Genomic DNA, 23,219 nt, shown 5'->3' with positions numbered 1-23,219 from the left:
CACTGTTTCAACCTGTTTCAAGGTCAAAACAGCAAAATCGAAATGAAACAGATATGGTTGAAACAGCCTCGAAACAAAATAAGGCAAGTCGAAACATTTTGCCGTTTCACCCATAAGCTATAATGGGGAAGATCAAAACAGCCCATAACTTTGTCATTTCTAGCTGGATTGGGATAAAATTTGCAGAAATGGTAGCCCCTTCTGAGGGCATAAAGCGTGCCAAGTTTCAAGAAGATAGGTGCAGGAGGGACGGGGAAACTGCATCCCAAACTCTTGAGAGCCAAACTTGTGTTATATGTATGTGTTAAGCCACAGCAGGGTCAAAACAATAGAAGTGCTAGCCCCTGCTGAGGCCACAAAGCCTGCCACATTTCAAGGAGATAGGTGCAGGGGGTTCAGAGAAACTGCACCCCAAACTCCTGAAAGAAAACTCATGTCACATGTATGTGTTAAGCCACAACAGGATCAAAACTGCAGGCATGCTAGTCCCTATGGAGGCCACAAAGCCCGCCAACTTTCCAGGAGATAAGTACAAGGGGTTTGGGGGAAACTGCACCTCAAGCTGCGGACAAGCAAAAGTCATGACAAGGGTGACACTGTGTGTTAAGGTGCAGTGGGGTGAAAGCTGCAGGAATGGTAGCCCCTGCTGCAGCCATGATGCCTGCCAGCTTTCAAGGAGATCAGTATAGGCGGGGTTCTAGGGCCCTGCACCCCTAGCTGCTGACAGACAAAACTCATGGCATGGGTGCTTGTGCAACTGACTGTGTCTTTCTTGGGGCAGTTGATTGTCTATATTGATTATTTCCTCTCCTTAGTCCTGGTTTTGTAGGCGTTAATCCATGCTCGTTAAGTCGTTATGTAGTAGGTAGGTGCTGTGTATTGAGCTGGTCCCTGAGTGAATCATGATTAATTGGTAAGTGGTAACATAGTAGCTTAGCAGCCAGGCCTGCAGTAGTCCAACCCACCCCGCCTCCAGTGCCCCAAGACAGACACAGTTGCACAAGCACCCATATCACAATTTTTGCCTCTCAGCAGCTAGGACTGCAGGGCCCTAGAACCCCCCTGCACCGATCTCCTCGACAGCTGGCAGGCTTCGTGGCCACAGCAGGGCCTACCACCCCTGCAGCTTTCACCCCGCTGCGCCTTAACACACACAGTGTCACCCATGTCACGAGTTTTTCTTGTCCGCAGCTTGAGGTGCAGTTTTCCCCAAGCCCCTGCACCTATCTCCTTGAAATTAGGCAGGCTTTGTGACTTCACCAGGGGCTACCACCCCTGCGGTTTTGACCCTGCTGTGGCTTAACACGTACATGTGACACAAGTTTTGCTTTCAAGATTTTGGAATGCAGTTTCTCCAAACCCCCTGCACCTATCTTCTTGAAACTTGGCATGCATCATACCCTCAGAGGGGGCTACCATTTTAGCATGTTTCATACAAATCTGGGTAGAAACAACAAAGTTATAGCCTGTTTTGACCTTCCCCATATCCTATGGGCAAAATGGCAAAACGTTTTGACGGAACAGAACAGAACAGCCGTTTAAACTCGAAACAAAAGTTGAATCAAAACACCGTTCTGTCAAAACGTCGAAACGCTGGTCAAAACTAAATGCTGCCGTTTTGCACAGCCCTACTGTAAACTGTATGGTTTCTAGAGAGGAGGAAGGAACACATGCCTAAGGCATAATCCTCACTTTTATAAAAATACATGTTTAAAAAAAAACAAAAAACAAAATCAAGCGTGTGTAGAGAGTTGGAAAGGACAGCGAGTTCTGAATTCACTGGAATGGGCTTTCTGCTTTCAATAAACAACCTAGAAAAAAGTAGGGAGTACTGAAAAGTAGTGTGGGCCTGCTCCAAATTGTCATTTGAGGAGGTTTTTTGTTTTTTGTGTTTTTTTGCTTTAATAGGTTACCAGCTAGAGACATTCCCTGTAAAATACCTCCACCCCCATGTAAAGCTGCGTCATTTCCCATTCTGAGGGAGAAATGCCACCTTGTATATAAGGCCTATCTCAAGTTATTTTTAATCAGGAGGTTCTGAGAAGCCAGAAACTACAAAGACAAATTTGGGCTGAATGAAACCTCTTATTCAACAGTTTGAAATACAACACATTTGTAATCAAAATAAGGGAAGAAAAACCCCAGGGGTAGCAAGGCATGATTTCTAATGTTCATGGGGCAAGTCTTCTAGTTCTTAGAGTTTTAAAACTCTGTCTAAAACTAAGGAGAATCAGCATGTGCCTGAGTAGATGCTACAGGATTTATACTGTCTGATAATCAGTAGTCAGAATGTTTTACAAAGTAGAGAGTAAAACCATGAGGAACTTTTATGGAGCTCACAGATGACTTGGGGAACAATATAAAAGCCAAAAAGACGAAGAAGCTCAGTAGGACTAGTTGAACCATAGGGCTTTGTGAAAGAAGTGGGGTTGAAGGCAGAGAGGAAAGGACAGTGCTTATTCCACTACTTGCTGAGAGAATGTTCAAAGAGTGTAAAAGAATTACTTGAAAAAAGGTAAACAGCTAAGAGTAAAAAGTAGGAAACAGACGTTTCCATACCATATCACAGGCATGTTCAAAAATCATGTTTCAAAATCTTGCAGTGAGTGGTTATTTGTGAATAACATGCCTGCCTCCTAACTACTGTTAGAGGTTGGCTTATATTGGCTCTGAATCACAGTTCCTTTCCAGGGATCCTGGTATGTGTCAACTCTGTACTGCCATGTATGTATAGCTGTAATCAGCAAATATATTTTAGAGTTTGTAAAAGTGTAGAGAGTCTATAATTTTATGAGTCATCAACAGCACTCATTGTGATGACATCTGAACACCTTGCAAGTATTACTTTAATCTAGTTTCCTAAGGTTTATCTGAGCTATGAAAGTATTTACAGAAAGTGACAGTGAAGCACAGAGAAACTTAAAGGTCACATGCTTCACAAGTTCTTTTATGTAGGCTCATCCAAGTTTCTGGGTGCCAAGTTAACAATCCAAAGGGCTGACTTTCAGTTGAAGTCCATAGGGACAATGAAAGTTGAAGACTTCTGGAAAGTAGGCCTTGGCTGTCTCAAGCTAGGCATGTAGACTTAGTCCTCCTTTAAAAATGTCGTCTTTGGTGAACTCCCCGATTCATCACTCAGTGAGTCTGTAGCAGAGTTGACACTAAAGCAAAAATTGATCTTATTATTTAAACTGCAAGACCTTAATAATAAATAACATTAAGAATAAATTAATGTTATATCAAATAGGGGGTGGGGGGGACTTCTCTAATGCCAACAAGGCTTCAAAGTTAGTCTCCAGAAATAAAGGGATTCAAAGTCCAAGTGTACAGCCTGGATATTAACTACCTTGAATGTTTCATGGTATTTATCTTTTCTGGCATAAAGAATAATCTATTAAAATGGACATATATTAGTTGAAGAGGACTAGAAAAATCTGACATAATATGCAAAATAGCAGAATGAACATTATTCTCAGATTCTGAACTTTTTCATTTCCTGATTTTTTTTTTTTTTTTTCCTGGCCATGTGGTTTTTAGAAAGTAGAATTCTATTTATGCAATCATTGCTTACAGAATTGCTTATGTACATTTGTGCACATAGTTACATTCACTCTGAATACAAGGCAAAGACTGCACATACAGATGTTCTTCAGACAAATGCAGAGTCACTTCTGTGAGTTAACATGGCTGTTGAATGCTTAATTGTAGGCATTCTGATGATCAAGTATCCTCACTGAGGTTTTCCTCCAGTATAAGGATACGAATCCAATGAGAACAGTATAAATAGGATGTGGAATCTGTCCCTGGAAGATTTTAAGAACAGAGGGATGGACTAGACCTCTCAAGGTTCCTTCCAGCCCTATCATTATGATATATTTTGGATAGAAAGAAGGTTAAAACCTCAACCTTTCCAATGGAGGATCCGTAGTTTTTGTACAATATTTCAAAGTTATCTTTGTGCATTAAGCAAGTGTGATCCTTTGTTTAAAAACAGAAATACTTTCATCCTTTGAGGTCTCAAAACCTGCAAAAGCTGACTTGCTAAAAACAAAGGCATAAGTTGCAGAGATCAAAAATGCAAAATTTCTATCCCAGAAGTAAATATTTCAGAGAGAGTAAAATACAAAATTAATAATGAAAGTTATTTTGTGAAGATAACTGTAAGCAGGCTAGTTGATAGCTATGATATCTATAGAACTAAGTGAAAATTATTATTCCGACCTCTTAAAAAAGGTTGGCTATTTGAATTATTACATTATAGTTGGCCTACTAGCAATTGCACTGATGTGTTGTAGATCCATTTTCAGGAATTAATCAGGGATTCCTTCTGCAGTCAGCTAGTAGATGCTAAGTGTATCCCACAGGAATAAATCTGACAGTAACATCTAAGCTGGGAAAATGACCCGAGCAAGAAAGTATCCCCTAGATTTGAGACAAAGGAAAACAAAAAGGAAAACAAGGGCTGGTATTGCTGCTAATAATAATAATAAAGGTGTTGTTATCATACATCAATATGGTATTAGGGCTAGATTGTTTGACTTCAGGAGGAGGTTTTTCTGTAGAACTTAAAATTTAAAAACACGTAACGTTTTAAAACAAAAAAAAATACGAAATGTTTATCTGGAAACAGACTCAAATGGATCTTAATCTTCAGCACAGTCTGTGTTAGACCTTTTACTGGATCAGAGAAGAGTATTTAGTCTCATTTCAGTATGGTGTTAGAAATTGTTTAGCTACTTAAATTCAATTTGGTGAGATCTTTGATGTGTAGTGTGCACTGACACACAGATCAAAACAATCTGCAAGCACTGTAATAAATGTGTAGTTTTTTTCTAAAGCTGTTTTATAGCAGATGAAGTTTCAAAAAAAAGAAAACAAAGCACAGAAACAGGGAAAACGTGACTTATTCAAGCCTCTGTCCAAAAGAAAATCTGGATCTAAAACCAAGAATGATGATATTGCTTAATAAAAATAAGGAGCCACATTTTCAAAAGTGGCTGGGTTTTTGAGTGCATCAGGTTTTGGGTGCCCAGTAAGAGCTCAGAACGTGCTGTGAATCCGTCCACTAAGATAAAATAGATCCTTTTAGGATAAGTCAAGGAAAAAAATATAATTGATGTACATTTTTCCTCTGAGTATTTGCTACCAAATATAATACCTGGTGGGAGTTTTCTGTGTTTCCTTATCTTCTTACCGATTCCACCCTTCAGTGTGTGCTTTGATATTTCCCGTTTCTCCATCCTTTCTCCCACATGCCTTCCATATCCATAAACTTCCTAAACAGACAGAGTTTGTATGGTACTCTGAGATGTTCATTTGAAAAAGTGTGACACTTATGTCTAAAATAGTGTGTTTTGTTCTCTTGGGCATGTACTAGGATTCCTTCATCATTTTTGTTCATTTAATTTATTTTTTTCTATTCATTGTCTTTCATTTTGCTGATTTTATTTTGTACTTCTTCATCCTAACACATCAACTGGCAGTAGTCAGCTTAAATATTTTTTCTGAGGCATCTCCTACTCCTTCAAAAAAACTTGGATTGAAATTGAAAAATTAAAATGTATTTGAATAGAAAAACATATTGGAGTTTCTTTTGCCTATGGTAATGTATACTTAAATTTTCAATGCAAAAATGAAACTGGCTGTAGGCCCTAGGGAACTGCTATGCCATTTTGGATGTTACAAAATGGATGTGTGCTGCAGCATATCAGTAGTGAAAACAGTACATTTCTCCCTATATCAACTTTCTGTGTCTTGCTTTTTTCAGCTTTGGGCTCCTTCTATTATTTCTTTGCCATTTATTTCCAGGAGTCTGTTCTGAACTCTGTGGAAGTTAATGGAAAGACTGTAGTCCTCTGGAATAGCCCCTGCTAGCAATGAAGTTGGGTTATTTTTCTCCTCTTTTCAGCTAGGACCATCAAAGGAGACTAAGAGTTAGGTGCACTGGTGTCTAAAAGCTTTCATGTTCCTTAAAAAAAAAAAATCTCAGCCTCTTACCTTTTCTCCTCAAATAGTTGGCTCGTCAGCTCTATAAATATAGTATCATGAAATAAGTAATCTTCAAGATGTTTTATTGAAAATACTGCAGCAGCATGTGATCCTTTGACTAATCACGATATTGGATGGATTAGAATATTTGCTCCGCTTTCATTGGACTTTTTCAGAATCTGTGTTGGGAGAATGTGCTTATTATAATCATATCCTAACTAATTATAGCAAAAATCTTAAGTTGTGGAAGTAGCAAGAAGATAGTTAATAGATACTAAAATAAGAGAAAGCTGTTATGATATGTTTAAAATACATTTGCAAACACCCTCTAACGACTTTGTTTTGAATACATTGGAGGCTGAAAAATACTTTACCCAAAATGCCAATAAACCAGCTTCATAACACTCCAATCCGTTTTATATGAGACTACAGTATTGTTCATGGAAAACATTTTCAGAGATTTATCAGCTACTTGTGAAAGAGTTTCTTAAAATGAATCCTGGATATGATGAGCAAAAGAAAACCCTTATTCTCTAATTTTAAACTCAACCAGGATGTGTTGTTGACAACTGCAGTTCTAATGTTTGGCTCCTTGTGCCACTTGAGCACACTAGGCAGATCTTTTGACAGTGAGTTACTGCTATTCTCTCAATTTTCCCTAGCTAACAGATTTTTAAATACCACTCATCTTTCTCTGCTTTTGACAAATGCTTATACCACACTTCAAAAAGGAAAAAAAATCTCTCATGTAGTCTACCTAGTGTCTTAGTGGCTGTGCTGCTATTTCACTGAATCAGAGAAGTTTATGGATGGAAAAGACCCACTGGTTAGGTCACTGAATCTATCTGGTTAAAGATAGTGTAGCCTGGTTTTAAATATTCTAAGTGATGGAGTTCCCACCCCATCCCTTGAAGGTCTGTTGCACACATTTAAACAATCCATCTGACTGTCCAGATTAGGATTAACTATAGTTTTTTCCCCATTCTTCAGTTACCTCTATTTTTAATTTTTAACTTTATCATCGTGTAAATAACAAAACAAATTAAAATAGTCCCCGTCTCAAAGAGCATGACCTTTTATAGAATTTGCATGTTCATAGAAACTACAGTAGAGTATTTCTAACCACTCTGTCATGGGATGGGGTCCCCAGGGATGGCCGTGATACCCCTAGGGCTCCTTGACTGTGCCAGTCCTGGCCAATGGGCACCCTCTTTCTCTCCTTCCATGTCTTGCTGGTAATTTTAATAAATTGGGAGGTTGCCCTTGAGTTTGTATTCTGGACACGGTCTTGCTGGACCCCACTGAACCTTGTGGGTTCTTAGACCCCTTTGGGGTCCCGCTTCAAAATGCATGCCTTACAGGATACCCTTAGCCTTATGGGCTAGATGCATGGCTCTAAAACCACCCTTTTACCATGCCCCAAGCCTCGCAGATGGTATTTAAATGTTGTCTCTCCTGGGGCCTTACTACAGCCCAATGAAGAATGTTTCGCATTCAAAAGTTTGTCTAACTTTATTCCAACCATGTAGCTGGTCCAATGAATGATACAACCTCCAAAAAATCCTTGCCCCTCACATAATTCCAAGACCATCACAGTTACAACATCACTGTAACATTACCACGATCCTTGAGTTCATTTCTGACTTTGTGGTTGTATGTCTCATTGATGAAAAGTAAAGTACAAGCAACTCTGTGTGACATCATTGCTTGGACATAATGAAACACACATCCCTGATAGAACTTCACTGAGATACGTGAAGTAATCACAAGGATGATGTTTTACCCATTAAATCTACAAAGGACTGAGAGTTAAGCCCATGCACTCTCTTTCATTCTAATCTGTGCTTTTTTTCTAATCTTTTTATGTTGTTGAAGGAAGTAACATCTTTTAAAGTATTTTTTTTAGATACAATTAACAAAATGTGAACTGGAATGACCAGATTAGGATTAACTATAGTTTGTTTTCCATTCTTTACCTACCTCTGTTCTTAATTTTGAACTTTATCATCATTTAAATAACAAAACAAATTGAAATAGTCCCTGTCTCAAAATACATACAAGACAAAGTTTATCCCCTTTCATAGCATTTGCATTCTCACAGAAACTACCGTAGAGTATTTCTCATTCTCTTCTGCTCTAGGCTTTAACAAGAGAGTTACAGCGAAGCGTGCAGGAAATAAGAATAAGAATCAGACATTCAAAAAAACTAGGAGAAGAAAGAGAATGCAACAAGGGTCTTTCCAAAGAGTCTGTTCACCGAGCCCAGTCCTTGGCAGCATCCATCCTTAATATTTCAAAGACTGAGTTAGAGGAGATGCTACATACAGAAGGGGATGAGGTAAGTTCTTGAAAGGATTTTTTCAGGACAAGGGGCCAGAACTTCAGTTGGTGTAAATAGGTGCATCTCCCTGTAGGTTAGTGGAACTGAAATAAATGTGCTGATTTATGGAATGTGGAGATTCTAATTATTTGAAATTTAGTCATTTTCATTTTCCACAATGAATTTTGGTAATTTTGCATGTAAGCTTCACTGTAAAGGCAGACCGTCACAAATGGAAAAAAAAGAGAATGTATCCCTCAGTATCAAATTTGATTTACTTGGCATATTCTCTTATTTTGGTTACCTTTAAATATAGTTCTATTAAGCAAATGGTTTCTTTTGAAAAGTAAACTCTTTAGTCTTGGGCCTATCATGTCATTTTAAAGTTGAATGTTTGATATCCCATCATTAAAGGACTCTGCTAAATAAAATGTTAGGATTTCTTACTTAAATCCAGGTATTGAGGGGAAAAGATATATGCTGCATCTCCATCCTTGTAAGAAGAACGAGCTGTTAATTGACTGCTTATCCTAATGGTATAATGCTTGTACATTAGGTTTGCAACTAACTTTGTTGAAAACCTTTATTGCAGAAGCCACAAGAGGTGTTTTCCACACTTTTACAGCATTCATACTGCGTGGGTGTACCATGAATCTAATTTCCATCTTAAAACCAGTTTTCTACTTCTTTAACTTCAGTGACTTGAATTGCATTGTACATTGTACACTATCAATGTAGCTGAGATGTAAATTAGGTCCTGTTTTTAATATGATACATTTTGTGAATGTATTTCTGTGAAACACACAACTACACCCTGCTACACATAAAGGAATGTAAATATACAAGTGATGGATTCCCACTGTACATGCATATTCCATTAATCAGTGTAGATCAAAATGTTTTCAGTTAAACTTCCTCAGGTGAACTTGTAACATTTACACACACACACACACATTCTCACACATGTATGCATATGCAGATGCACACATGCCTACCCATGTACACACTATTATTGTGTGTAAAAAACTGTGCATGATCTTACTCAGTTGTACTGCACATGTGAGTTTTCTAAATGCAACAGAAGCCCTTGCCAATCTTGCAGATGCCATTCTGAAAGCTAATTTTGGAAGCACTGTCTCCATTATTCAGTGGAGTGAGAGAAATACAATTATGAGTGAGAGAAATACAATTATCTGTGGCTCTTGTTTAGTACTTTTTGCCGTGTAAGAGTGCGAAAAAAAATATAACTTGTATTCATTCTATTTTTAGGAAGCAGAAAGAGCTAAACTGGAATCTGAAAATGATAAGGAATGGCTGTGCTACATACAGAAGCTTCTTGAAGGACAGGTGAATTCTTTCCCTCACATTAAGAGTTTTCGATATGAACAATATTTTTTAATAATTGTAATTATTTGTATGATTTCTTCTTTTTGCCTGGACCTTTGCCTGGAGGGTTATGTTGCAATATGAAGTTTTTATTTTTTAATATTCCTTTTTACTTTTTAAAATTGTAAGGCATTGTGTGGTGCAGAAGACATGTTGGCTAGTACAAATTCAATGTTAACTTAACAGCTGAAAACAATATCTGGGGAAAACCAGCTCAGATCCTGGCAAATGTATTAATTAAATTATTGAGTCAGTCTGTATCCTTGGTACAGTGTAAAGGATCCATTCCCTCATACCTCTTAGGAAAAACAGATTTTTAGTATGTGCCTTTAAAGTTAGTACTTGATATGGACACCTGAGGAGTTCATGGGTTTCAGTGACCTTTAACTCTGGACCTGTTTCCAGTCAATTCATGTTTTCCTCATAGCCAGACAGCTGTTTATTACCGTGTCTTCCCGCATTCTCTACAATATTTTCTACTGAGACCTAGAGCAGCTTGTTAGTGGGAAGTAAATATTGATTTGGCATCCTGTCAATGCAGAAAGAATGAAAAAATTTCCACCAGAGGCCCCTCAAACATTTTCCTATCGACATTTTCTGGGCAGAGTGGAAAGCTGCATAGAGGATGACAAGGCTGAGACTAGTTGAAATCCCTGAGGGGTCCATTGAGACTGCCGCTGTGACCTGTGTGATACTTTTTCTTCTCTTTCAAGTCTTTTTTTTAATACACACAATCTGCTGGGATGCTCCCCTCTTGTAAGTGATCAAGGGCAGTTTATTGGCAGGTGAGAGCCCTGCTTTTCTAGTCATAGTCAGCTTTTGTTTGGACATCACTGACAACCTGCACTGGATCTTTAAACTTCTTCATTTTATTTTAGTTATCTTCATAATTCTGGTTGTCTGTCTGACAGGTGAAATCAAGTAACGTTTGAGTTCAGAAATCCATTGTTCATGCTGTACATGCAATAATATGAGCGTATGAGCAGTATATTTCATTTCTAATAGAAAAGTGGAGAATTTAAAATAGTTTGCAAGCCATTTCAAAGGGCCAGTCATCTCTAGATAGGAAATAATTAATGAAAATAAAAATTATTTCAATGTCAAGATCAAATCCCTTAATCTGTTATTAAATGATAATAGTATTTTCTTTGTTCATTATCAGAAGAATCTATTACTAATACCACTTAATTGCTCGAGTGGTGAGAATTGAAATATCCATTAAAATGCCTTGGCCCTGCCACAAGCATTTCAACTCTGGCAAATTCATTTAAATACCTTTAGTGCTACTTGCAAATCAGTAACACAGACATAAGTACCCTCTTTCTCTACATTTCCTTCAGATTGCCAAATAAATAAAGAAAGGTCAACTGTAGTAAATGATGAGAAAAAACAAGAGGCTCAGTTCACACCAGGGGCAACTGCTTCCCCACAAAATAAGAATCGTGTTCTTTGTTCTTCTGTCAATCATGTATGTGTTTGTCTTCTGCATTCAGCTTGGCAGGACATAAAAGTTAAAGAAAAGATGCAGGGCCATATCAAGGGAGACCAAAGAATTAGCAGGGTTTTTTCAGTCCACATCTACTTCCTTACCTATGTTAGGGATAATATATCATGACCCCAACAGGTGAATATGAAGGTTTGTGCATGGATGGTTGGTGGCTCCTTTTACAACTGCTTCTAAAACACATGCTTCCATGATCCAAAATGCTTAAGCTCATTGTGTCATGGAAGCTTTTTTGTTAGAACTGACCGGAATAGAATATGGATTTTGATCTGTGCTACACATTTACATACTGTCTGCACGTACACATCTGCAGCATGGCATGTCAGGCTTGCTTTCTTCACTTATTCTGAGAAAATGTTCTTTCACTTGCATCAGATCACTTAATACTGCAGTTTGATATAGTGTCTTTTTGTGCCATTGAGTCAGGACTCTGGAACGTAATTGCCCAGCAGTATTGATTTAATTGCCTAGGTTTATTTGTGGACTCCTAATTATTGACTGGAGGTAAATTTAATGGAGAAACCTTTATGAACACTGGGAAACTGCTGCTGTTGCTGTTATACATAATGAACTGCATCATATCCCTTTAGATCATTTTTCAAGCTAATTTTATTCCACTGTGACAGTATGATAACATTTAAAGTGTCATAGACGTTTTATTTTTATTACTGACATACGCCGTTTTACTGCTGCATTAGAATTTGGGGGGGAACTGGGGAAAGCACTAGTTGCTCCTTAATGTCATTTTATAGATTCCCTTAGAGCGTAATCATAAACTATATAGTACACCTCTGATTTACAGTTAATCTACACCTCTTTTTTCTGCACTGTTATGACATGTAAGGGCTTGTATTGCTGCCAGTGTTAGAAAAATATTAATATTACTATGATTAATAAATATTTATAGTGCCTGGAGGCTTGCATCAGAATCAGTCTCTCATTGTACTGGCCGATGTAGAAATCCATGTGAAGAATTGGCCCTTCTGCTGAACAGTCTAATAAAGAATTTTCTTTTCAGAATGTCATTATGTAAATAACAATTGTATTATCTAAAGAAATAATTGAGTTAGGAATTCCACTGTGAGAATTCTACTGTAATGTTTATAGTTCCTTGTTGCCAAAGTTATATCTTGATTGGACAGCTAGGTCTTTTCAGTGTCCTTAGTATTCATTCCCAAATTCCCAATGGCTGGAACTTCATCACTGAAAAATTAATAAAACTCAAAACTCAATGACTCCATATATGAAAAATGGATTGGTGTGAAAGCTAATGGGGTCCTGCAACAAAGGAAGTGCTGTATTTGGAAGTGCATTCATGTATGGAGACTCTTCAAAGGCAATGCATAGGAGATTGAGCAGGAGAGAGACAAAGCTAGAGGAAATATCAGGATACAGAAGCTCCATTCCCTCTCCATCAACGGTATGGTGCATGCATCAAATAGTGTAGGCTATTGCAGGCCTTAAATATGTCTATAGCTACAATAGGATATGGAAGGAAGATTCTTCCCTTGCTTCCATGCACATTTCTTCCCAGTATCCATGCCAAGTATTCAAAACAGGCCTCTGGTACAAAGGGAAAACCTCATTTAGCTAAATCAGCATGTCTTCATTTGAGTTAGTTTAATCTAAGTTTTTCTGTACCTCTCAAAGTCTTGCAATGGGTCCTCAAAGCATTACATCTGAACAATTTATTAATAATTTTATAAAGGAAGGAAGCAGTTTGGCTGGATTTCAGATTGCTGTTTGAAGTCTCTAGGAGAGATTTTTCACAGGATATAAATAGTCAGCCAAATCTTTCAAGCCTTGTACTCCATGACAGGATTAGCTTAATAGATCCCTTGTCAGGTACACAGTTTTGCCTCAGTTCCTTTCATTCCTTGGGGGGCCCTTGCACTAATCACTCCACATACAGTAAAAGCTACAGTCATAGAATATTTCTTCTTAGGGCCTCCTTTCTTAATACACAAATCGTATTCGGGTAATAGTATCACGCGGGAAAAAACCTTCCCATCCTTTGCTTGCCTTTTCCTCTGGCTTCCAGAGCCATCTCACTAAACCCTATGGATTATCATTCCCTTGAATAGGAGCTTGCTGCAGTCCTTCTGCCTTTAATCTGCAAGGGATTCTCCACAACTCTCCTACTACAGCTTGCAAATTGTCCTTGGCCCTCTCCCTGCCTTCTAACCATAGACACTCTTGGTTCTCATTGGGAATGTAGCCCCCTACCCAAGACTTACAACACTTCAGATTTCTCTGTGAGGCATCCCCCTGTTTTTTCCTTGAGTTATCCCCAGTAACTAGATCTTATTTTCTCCTTGTCCTGCCAGAAGATTGTACTGAAAGCCATGGGTGTATCTAGGATTTGTTAAAGGGGGGTTTGGCAGGCTGCCCCCTGCACACCTGCCCATGGGGGTAGAGGTGGGGGGGCAGGCAGAGATACAGGTGAGGCATGGCTAAAATTCCTGGGCTGGCAGGAAACACAAGGGAGCTGGGCAGGGAGTAGGCACACAGGGGAGGACCTGTGCAGGGGCAGCCTGCCACACACCCCCTTTAACAAACTCCAGATACACCCATGGCTCACAGTACAATCTTCTGGTAGGACAAGGAGAAAAGAAGATATAGTTACTGGGGAGAACTCAAGGAAAAATCAGGGATACGGGTGAGGCATGGCTAGAGGCTGTGGGCTAGCAGGAGACAGAGGGGAGCTGGGCATGGAGCAGGCACACAGGGGAGGACCTGCCTGCTGCTATGCCCAGATGGCAGGGGGAGTCCCAGAGTTGCTTCTGCCCTGTGCTATCTGTGGGCTGCAGGGAGCAGCTGCATGGAGAATGGGTTTATATGATTCTCTACTGATTTCAAATTTAAATGAAAAATATACTGGCATAGGAAAATGCAGAATTTTCAGCTATGTAGTGAAGCCTTATGCTACTTGTGTGTATGTGGTGCTAGCTACCTTCCTAAAACCTTCCCCAGGCATATGGGTATGCTTCTGGTGAATTTGTTTCCAGTTTTTTTTAAGTCATGAAGCAGGCTGTAGCAAGAGTCTTCCCAGGACAGTTACAGGGCCATCAATAAAAGTGCATCTGACAGGCTTCTATTAAAGATGAAGACTGTAGAGATCATCCAGAGCTGGATGTGTATATATAAGGAGAACTGGATAAAAACATAAACACTTTTTCTGCAGCTGACAAATGTGAAAAAATGCCACAACACTGAATCTTCCAATGCTCTTGATAGAAATGAATGATTTAGATAGAAAGATCTCTTTAAAGATCGCTTTGCTATGACATGCAAGCAACAGAAAGTAGCGAACAGCAAGTAAATATAGATAGAATAATATGGACCCGGGACAGCAGTGAGGTAATACATTCATCTAAAGAATAACATTAGGAAAAATATCAAATGCATCAAAAATTAATGTGGCCAAGCTAGCGGAAGAAGAATTTATGAGAGACTTAGAAATAATTATACTGATCTTGTTTAAAAAATACATGCATGTAGACAATAGGAAAGAACAGTTATGGAGTGAACAGAAAGATGGAATTAGTATTTTTACAGCACAGTGGAGAGTAACCTCCACAAAGAATCTGAGATAAGATTATGCACTTATATTTATACTGATAGAAGCTGTGCTCAGTGATTTTGATCCTTCTCCCTACACAGCAAGAAGAATAGCAGCCCTTGTAACTTTCAAGAGACTGCTAGCAAGTATGCTTGACTAGCTCAGCAATCCCATATTACAGACCTAAGGAGTGTACTCTGACAGGTCGAGTTCATGTCCAGCCAGCAAATCCTAGCCCTGTACACATACAGCTCTCTTGTGGCGGCCTGCCCTGTAACTGCTGGGCAGGTCACAGTACTTGATCTGCTACATCAGAGGGAAGGTCAGTATTTTACCTGCCATCATCTTGTACAGATAATTTCTTGTAACATTTTAATTATAAAAATGTAAATAAAGCAGCCCTACCATTATTTCAACACTGCTCATAGCTGCCAATTTGCACTAGTTTTTCATCCTTTTTATATGTTAATGTTCCTTTTTCTACTGGAAATTTGCAGGTAACTTGTCTGGCATAAGCACAAGACCAGGATTTTGTTCAGAGCCTAAAAAACATGAGGGTGATAGAAGAGACTTTAATAATGAAAACAGTAAACTCCAGATGGAGCTAACATAGGGGTTTTCAATCGGGAATACGTGTACCCCTGGGGGTACTTTGGAAGGCCTCAGGGGGTATGTGGCAGAGGTGCGGAGTAGCCAGCGGCACTTCTGGTTTCGCCGCCATGTACTGCACTGCCCACCTCCCCCCACTTGTTGACTTGCCACCGGGGAACACCCCCCCGCCCCCTCTTGCTCGTGGACTGGTTGCCAGGGGTATCTTGACCAAAAAAGGTTGAAAACCCCTGAGCTAACATATTGTTAGAAATTAACACTGAATGTGGAACTCTCAGAAGAAAGAAAAACACTGGATTATCTTGGGGTGGAGTTTTAAAGACAAAGGAAAACTATTTTATCCACTCAACAATTTTATCCACGTTGATATACTGCCAACAGTCTGAATATCGTATTTGTCTCATCCCTGATGGCATATTTAGGAGCAATTCTTCTCCTTTCTGACACTAGGTGTAACTGTTCTTCCAGCTGGAAGAATTCTTAGCTATGAAGGGTACTGCTCATCTTCCCTTAGAGGGGGAATTCCAGTTAAAGAGCAACAGTTACACCTAGTGTCAGAAAGGGGAAGAATTGCTCCAGCATTTGATGGAAGGGGCTTATTCTACCACTCACCCCGCACAGGAAGCAAGCAGTAGTGATCGGGGCTGGCAGACCCCGGCTGCAGTCCCCCAGGGGCAGAGGGGCCTGAGTGGGGAATAAATCCCCTTCCTTTCCCCTCTGCCTCAGGGGGCCATGCCAGCTGGCATCTGGCCACAACCCCACCCCTGCTACTGGAGTGGTGAATGGGGAGCACCAGGCAGACCCTGGCCTGGGTCCATAGTGGTGGGACAGGGAGGGGAGAATTACACTGTCCCTGGCCAGTTCAGTTAAGGTTACTGCCAGGGCTGGTTATGCCCCTACCACTGGAGCAGTGAGCAGAGAAATTCCTGGCAGGGGTTTACCTTCACAACATACAAAATATAATTGCTGGCATCACCTGGAATGTTCATGAGATTTGTGGGGAGGATCTTCACCAGTCATCCTGGGACAAGTATAACAGCATTCATGGGTCAGGGGCTCCAATGGGCTGGACACTGTGATGAACCCTTAACCATTGTTCAAATGTCACCCATACCCCCTCTGACTCGGTCTCTTGCCTCAGCATTCCCTAGCCCAACAACCAAGTTTTAGTCAATTAGGTTTAAACAGGCCTCCCATACTGGGAATGGGGAACGTATGGCACTAGATGCCTACCAAACCTTTTACTCAGCATTTCAGGTAGCATGTCACTCCACAGTTAGTGTCTCATCCAATTGTCAAGATGACTATTCAGATCAAAAAAATATCTCATGGTCAGAATCTCTGGAGACCAGACATGTCCTTGGCAATTTTACCCCTCCTGTATACTGGGCAATGCTTTCTTGTTGTCTCAACTGGATGCTTGGTGCCATTGTAGCACTACCAGTACTGCTCCATTCTTTAAAAGGCTGGAAATATGCCAAAGGTTAGGCCTTTCCCAACTGGCCATGGAAAATGGCATAAGTGTGCCATAGGACGGGAAGGGGGGCCCTGCACCCTGCTGGGATCACCTCTGTTTCTAGCAATAGCATTTTACAGACACAGCAAAACACAATCACTACACATAACATAGTCAAGTGCGATTCCTCTTTGTACCCAGCAAACTTAATGATGCTGCAGGGCTGGTTCCATCCTACAAAACACAAAGACAAGAAGGGAGGGGCTCACCCCTCTTAGTTAGTTTACTCTCAGCTGGTACATTGTGGCTGGCTTTGCTTGACCTATAACCATGCTGGCACTCATCCAAAAAATTCCTGTCCTTGCACCTTGCAGAGCTCAGCATTCCCTAGCTGTGGAGAAAGCTTCCTCTGAAAGATTGCAGGTGACAAACTACACACCACACATGATCTCTTTGGAAAAGCTCTTCCTATCTCAAAAAGGAACCCCCAAACCATGCGTCTGCAGAGGAGAAAAACAAAACATGCCTCTGATAAGCTCACTTCTTTTCCTCTGCCCAGAGTAACTTCTGGGCACTGATCTCTGTTTACACAGCTCTACCCTGATGTTTCCCAAAAAAAGCTGTTACACTCTCTCCTGTCTGGGTTCTTCACTGTTCCTGGAGAGGTGGGAGGAAAACCAAATTTTCCCCTCAGTTCCAATCCCAAATTCTCTGCCACTGCCTGAGCAGATGTCCAGTAACATACCTTGTCTCTTTTTGTGCCCTTTCCTGCCTCTATTCTCCAGGGCACACAGGATTGCAAAGTATGTGTCTCACATTCCTCTAACTATCTCTGAGCTCTCTGAAACTGCACTGCCTGGATAACATTCTGCCTTGCCATAACCTGCACCTGTAAATTACCCTTACAAATTCCACAGCAAACACATAACTGCTCTTGTAACCATCCACAGTAGATTGTAACTATTCCTAAAGACCCTAGAGTCAAAGGACCCTGTTCATTTACACGGCCATTCCAGCAGAGAGATGACTTTCTCTGCTCTCTAGCTTCCTATTGCAAACACAACAGGAGGTTCTTTCTTAATCCCAAGTGGATCGCAGAACATACCTGTGTCCACTACTCTGCCTGACCTAGGCAAACAAAGTCTCCTGGTCAGCAGCAACAAACAACATCTCCTGCACAACACTTACAACCCTAGTCACAATTACCATACAGCTCTACTTTACTACAAATCTTAGCTAACCCCTCTAGAAAGGGTCACTCTGTGTCAACACATTCCCCGATCAGTCAGGTTACTGCCCTCAAGTTCTAGGGCTCCAGTCAGCAACTGCTGGCACTGGACCTGGTCCCAGTTTCTGAGTCAGTCCTGAGAGCCCCACATTAGATGCCAATTGTTGGCTTTGGATTTAGGATCCAGATATCTTGTTCAGGGCAGGGGGACCCACCGTCAGACAAGCCACGACCTTTCCATTTGATAATAGGCAAATTTATTGATACACAGTGATAACAAAAAAGAAGCAATAGAAACAATTAAGCAATTCTATATATCTATCAAATCCTAGGGCTGTCAGAGTCAAAGTACATCTGACCAGAACGCAGGCTTAACTCTGAGGCTTACTCTTAGGTGTCAGATGTCAGCATGGCAAGACAGCATTCTGGAGGTGGGATGCCGAGGTCCACAGCCCCCTTCCGGGGGTGTGTATGAGACAGGCTGCTGGTATGCCCTCGGTCCATGGTGGCCTCGTGGACCCTTCCTGGGGGACAGGGAAGGACAGAAAAGGAAAAGAAGGAATGACAGGCAGGGAACCTTGTTTCTCTCAAGTCTCCGCTTTTGTATTCTCCTTCCCTTCTGATGACTCCTGATAACTCTTCATCTGTGGCTATCTCTGGTTGGTCGTCTCTCTGTGGTCACACGTCCACGTAGCCAATTGCCCATCTTGAACCCTTATAATACGTATATCTATACCTATAAGCCAGTTCTCAAAAACACACCTTTAAATGCCATTTTCAAGCCAGCACTTCCCACTGCCATGCACTCATGCCTCAATTATACTGACAGCAGAGTCTATCAAATAATGAATCTAGACCAGGGGTGGCCAACTTGTAGCATGGGTGCCACAAATGACAGGTAGTTGCTATGTGTAACCCAGAGCAAACTGGGGAGGGGACAGGCAGCACAGTGACATATAGGGAAGGGAGCAGAAAGCAAAGTACCAAATCAGGCAGGGATAGCAGGGTAGGAAGCAGAAAGCAGGGCAGCAGATCGGGCAAGGGAAGGGAATTGTAGTGGCATTTGGGGAAGGCACAGAGCTAATTTGTGGCATGCCTGCCAAAATGTCAGTCCCCACTGATCTTAACCATTTTATATGGGGTAGCATGTACCCAAAAATGTCCAAATTAAATGTAACAAGTCACGTGACTGGTAAGGATTAGATTTACAGAAAATGACAGGCACCAGTTATTTTTCCTTTAGCCATGGGTTGTAGGTAAATATGAGAGACAATTTTAACTTTTCTGTACAAATATTGTAAGCTCAGCTGCTTTAAAATTGGCATTTTGTATAGAATAACAGACCTCTCTGACATCTTGATCAATGGAGATTTTTTTTCTGCATTTATTTACAAGTTTCACTATACAACTCTGAAGGCACTCAGCTACAGCATAGGTAGCTGTAATGATACTCTCACGAGAGTAGTGAACATACAGTATGACTTTTGTGTGCCCCAGAGATGACTGTAACCTCATATTGATGATCTGATTGAAGATAAATGACAGAGGTGCTAGGATTGCAGATTACATCATTAACATGGTCAGTAAACCATGAATTGTTCAATAAGGCGTTTAACTTTTTCATTTTATGATTTTCATTTTATGCTCTTTTCTCATTTTTATGATAAAGAACATAGTTACACACACTAACCAGGCAGATCAGCTTTAAAAGAGATCAGGTGTCTGCAACTATGCTAGTTGTCAGAAATAAGTGAAATCTAATGGTTTAAAGATATTTAATGAATGTTTTTCAGCTGAACAAAATGCAGAATTCAATTATCATTTTTCTTACTGTGTTTCTCTTTCAGTTTCCTTTTGCCTCATATTTAATGGATGCAGTACTGGAAAAATTAAATGAGAAGAAGAGACTGATAGAAGAGTATAGTTCACTTATGAGACAGACCATATGATATTTCTGTGAACTGTTTGGGTTTTATTCAGAATGACCAGAAAGAGTATGTGTTGTGTTCTGAATGTCTTTCCCTTTCCCATCCAAAACTACTAATAGTCCTGTTCAATACAAAAGGAACAAGAGTTTGAGAACAAATTAATTGTTGAACAAGTGGAATTAATTGCAATCCCATTTTAAACAGAAGGTATGTGGTATTTGATTTCTGATTACACAAATTGCCAAACATCAGTGCAAACTTAATTTTTTTGTCTGAACACATTAGTTAAAAAAAAGCCAGTGCAAACCTTGGGGAGGAAAACGTCACTTAAGTGACCAATAAAGCATAGAAATTGCACGAGCCAGTAAGAGTACTGCGTATGCACCAAACTGCAAAGAACCTGTTAGCTGTATTATTCCAAACATGTTAGCTGAGCTTTTTCCAGAAGTCTAATAGTTTTGCATATAAATCCAACTGAATTTCAGTGGAATTGGGAAACTTTATATCTTTTGGTTCCTTTGCAGATCTCAACTTCAGTGTTTATTCCCTGTAAAATGACATACGTTCTTAGACTGGGCTTATTTTGCATTTTAAAAAATATTAAGAGTAAAAGTTGAGAACATGAAATAAATAAGTAAATTAGACTCAGACCATTGGGGGAAATTATATTTTTTTCTGAGTAGGAGTGTATTGTATGTGTAATCTATTTACTTGTATTGAAAATTTCTTTATAACAATAAAAATGATTTCCAATGTCTCATCTTTACACAGAAACCTTTGAATGTTGTGTGTGGAAAAATTTGTTTATATTCTCTAAAGTAGTGTTGCCTGTCTTCTGAAAGTAGCCCTTCCTGCTACTATCACAGTGTCCCACGTGTTTCATGACATGCTACAAAGCAACACTGTAGCTGAGCTCTGTGCCGTGAGTGAGTTTTAGTCTAGTTCTTAGGGGACAGATGTTCACATTGCAGCACCTCACCAATACACATCACTAATTAAAACCCTTGCTGGCAGACTGAAAGATTGAATGGACATGAAGACTGAGCAGCCGTTTCATCTCTAGTGAAGTCCCCTACAGAATAAGGTTGAGGTATATTGTCTTGGCAATGTAAAGAAATTTACAGGATTACTGTTTGTGGAGGTTCTGTCTGCAGATTGACAGGACCTTCATCTGAAAATATAGATTTCATGGATTTTTAGGGTTGGAAGGGACCTTAGTAGATCATCGAGTCTGACCTCCTGCCCTGGGCAGGAAAAAGTGCTGGGGTCAGATGACCCCAGCTAGGTGCTTGTCTAGTCTCCTCTTAAAGACCTCCAAGGTCTTAGTATCCTTGGCTTAGTATATGGCTTAGTATCTATTATAGGAAGTGATTTATAAAAAATAGCTAATGCTCAGTGTTTATTTTCTGGTTACAGGACTTTGGAGGAGCAGATTCCTAGACTTCAAGAGCCAAAAACATAACGTTGCCTTTCACCAAGATAGAGTAGGGGTGGGTGCCCCATCACTACTGAATCCTTAGCCCCTTCTCTGCCTGCCCCATATGAAACAGTTGAGCTTCTTGCAAATGCAGAATTCAGTTCAGATGTGTTTGTGGGGTGTTGGGGGTTGGCCCCAGCTTTTCGCTCATAGGCTGCATTTCCTGTGTAATGGCAAAGGAAACAAAATAGCAGTTCAGCTTGACTGCTTTATTTTGATCCTGCTTTGCCACAGCTGCTCCCACACTGCAGAACCTTGCTCTACCTGAGAAAGGCCTCGGGGTCTGGACAGCTGGCTGGAACATCTGCACCACACATATTAGCTGACACTTTTCTGGATACACTGGTTAGAATAGGTCAGTCCTCTTCACTGCTTAAGGACTCAGGAGACTGGAATTCTCCACAATAATTGTGAATTGCTCCAGTCTGTCCCAAGCCACCTCAAAAGGGAAAATTTCAAAACCACCCTCCCAAATCTGCACAATATGCCATTATTTTTATTGCCATAGTAAATATGAGAGAATATGTGATTGGCTAACCATTGGAAAAGGGAATGAGCTGAGATTAGAACCCAGGTCTTCTAAGTGCTCCCTCCATTAGACCAGACTGCTAAGTCCTCTTTCTGTTACACTTTTCCAAGAGCTCCATGACTGGCTTCCTCTCCAACCTTGTACTTCCTCTCCAATTACATACAACATGATAAGGACCATAAGGGACTGAAAGACATGCTGCATATCATGCATGTGCATACATGAATGCACATATCATGGGTTAAGACCTGAAAAGAGTCCAGGCTGAGAAAAAAATGTTTTCAGAAGGAGGCAACAGACTTTCTAGCAAAACAAAAATGTTAAAAAGAAAATAAAAGGCCAAAATGTTGAACAGAAAAAGCCATAAAAGGCTTTCCAGCATGTCATCTTCATCTCCTATATCAGGGGTTGTCAACCGGGGTACGCATACCCCAGGGGGTACTTGAGAGGGCCCTAGGGGGTATGTGCCGGTAGGTGGGGATGGAGCACTGCCACACACCATCTCATGCTGCCACGTAGGCGCCACCTGCCCAGCCAGGCATGGGGGAAGCTCACATTCAGTGGCTGCCACCACTCTGCATTCAGCTGTGCACCCCCACCCCCAACTCCAATCCCCCACCTCCCCTGTTCCATGTTCTGCCACAGGGGGTACACTGCTCCGCATCTGGCCACCGGGAATACACTAATCCAAAAAGGTTGAAAATCCCTGTCCTAGATCTTCTAAGGTCCTTTCTAAGGAAGGGAACGTCTTGTTTTCAGATAATGGTAACCTTCAGCCAAAAATAGTAGAGTGGTTCTTTGCCCAAGCATGTTTTAACGTTATCAGTCACTATCAAGTCTTATCCAGAGACAAATGACAAACAGGCTCTCTCACAAAAACAAAATGTCTCCCAAATAAAACTAAGCCACAACTGTTACTGTGCCTCCTTTTCTCCATCAGAGGAAGAGAAGGAATGCCTTGCAACAAACAGAGACGCTTAACTGACAAACTTGTAAATTTCCAGGATCTCTGGATCAGTTAAACATGTGCCTAAAGGTTGATGTAGCAGTAGCCCATCTAGCAAAGGATGTAATCCCTGCCAAGGAAGATTTATTTCTGAAAGACTCCACAGCAAGAGCAATTCTTGCCCCCTGAGTCCCACCAACAGCAGCAAACGCTGCTACAGCCATGATGTCATGATGCAGAGACCTTAAGTGCCTCAGCCTCAGGAACCACAGTATATTCATTTCAC

General features: G+C 40.5%; 1 protein-coding gene across 1 annotated transcript in view; it reads left to right on the top strand.

The window, feature by feature from the left end:
* Positions 1–20,688, top strand: part of CNTLN (centlein) — a 383,712-nt gene extending 363,024 nt beyond the window's left edge. Inside the window, 3 exon segments of the mRNA XM_025201267.1 lie at positions 8,129–8,326; positions 9,578–9,655; positions 19,901–20,688. Coding sequence (XP_025057052.1) covers positions 8,129–8,326; positions 9,578–9,655; positions 19,901–20,002 — 378 coding nt within the window. The 3' untranslated portion in view covers positions 20,003–20,688.
* Positions 20,689–23,219: the final 2,531 nt, after the last annotated feature.

The sequence above is a fragment of the Alligator sinensis genome, unplaced genomic scaffold (genome assembly GCF_000455745.1).
Source record: "Alligator sinensis unplaced genomic scaffold, ASM45574v1 scaffold917_1, whole genome shotgun sequence".
Classification (NCBI taxonomy): Eukaryota; Metazoa; Chordata; order Crocodylia; family Alligatoridae; genus Alligator; species Alligator sinensis.
This window is presented reverse-complemented; position numbering and strand designations above follow the sequence as displayed.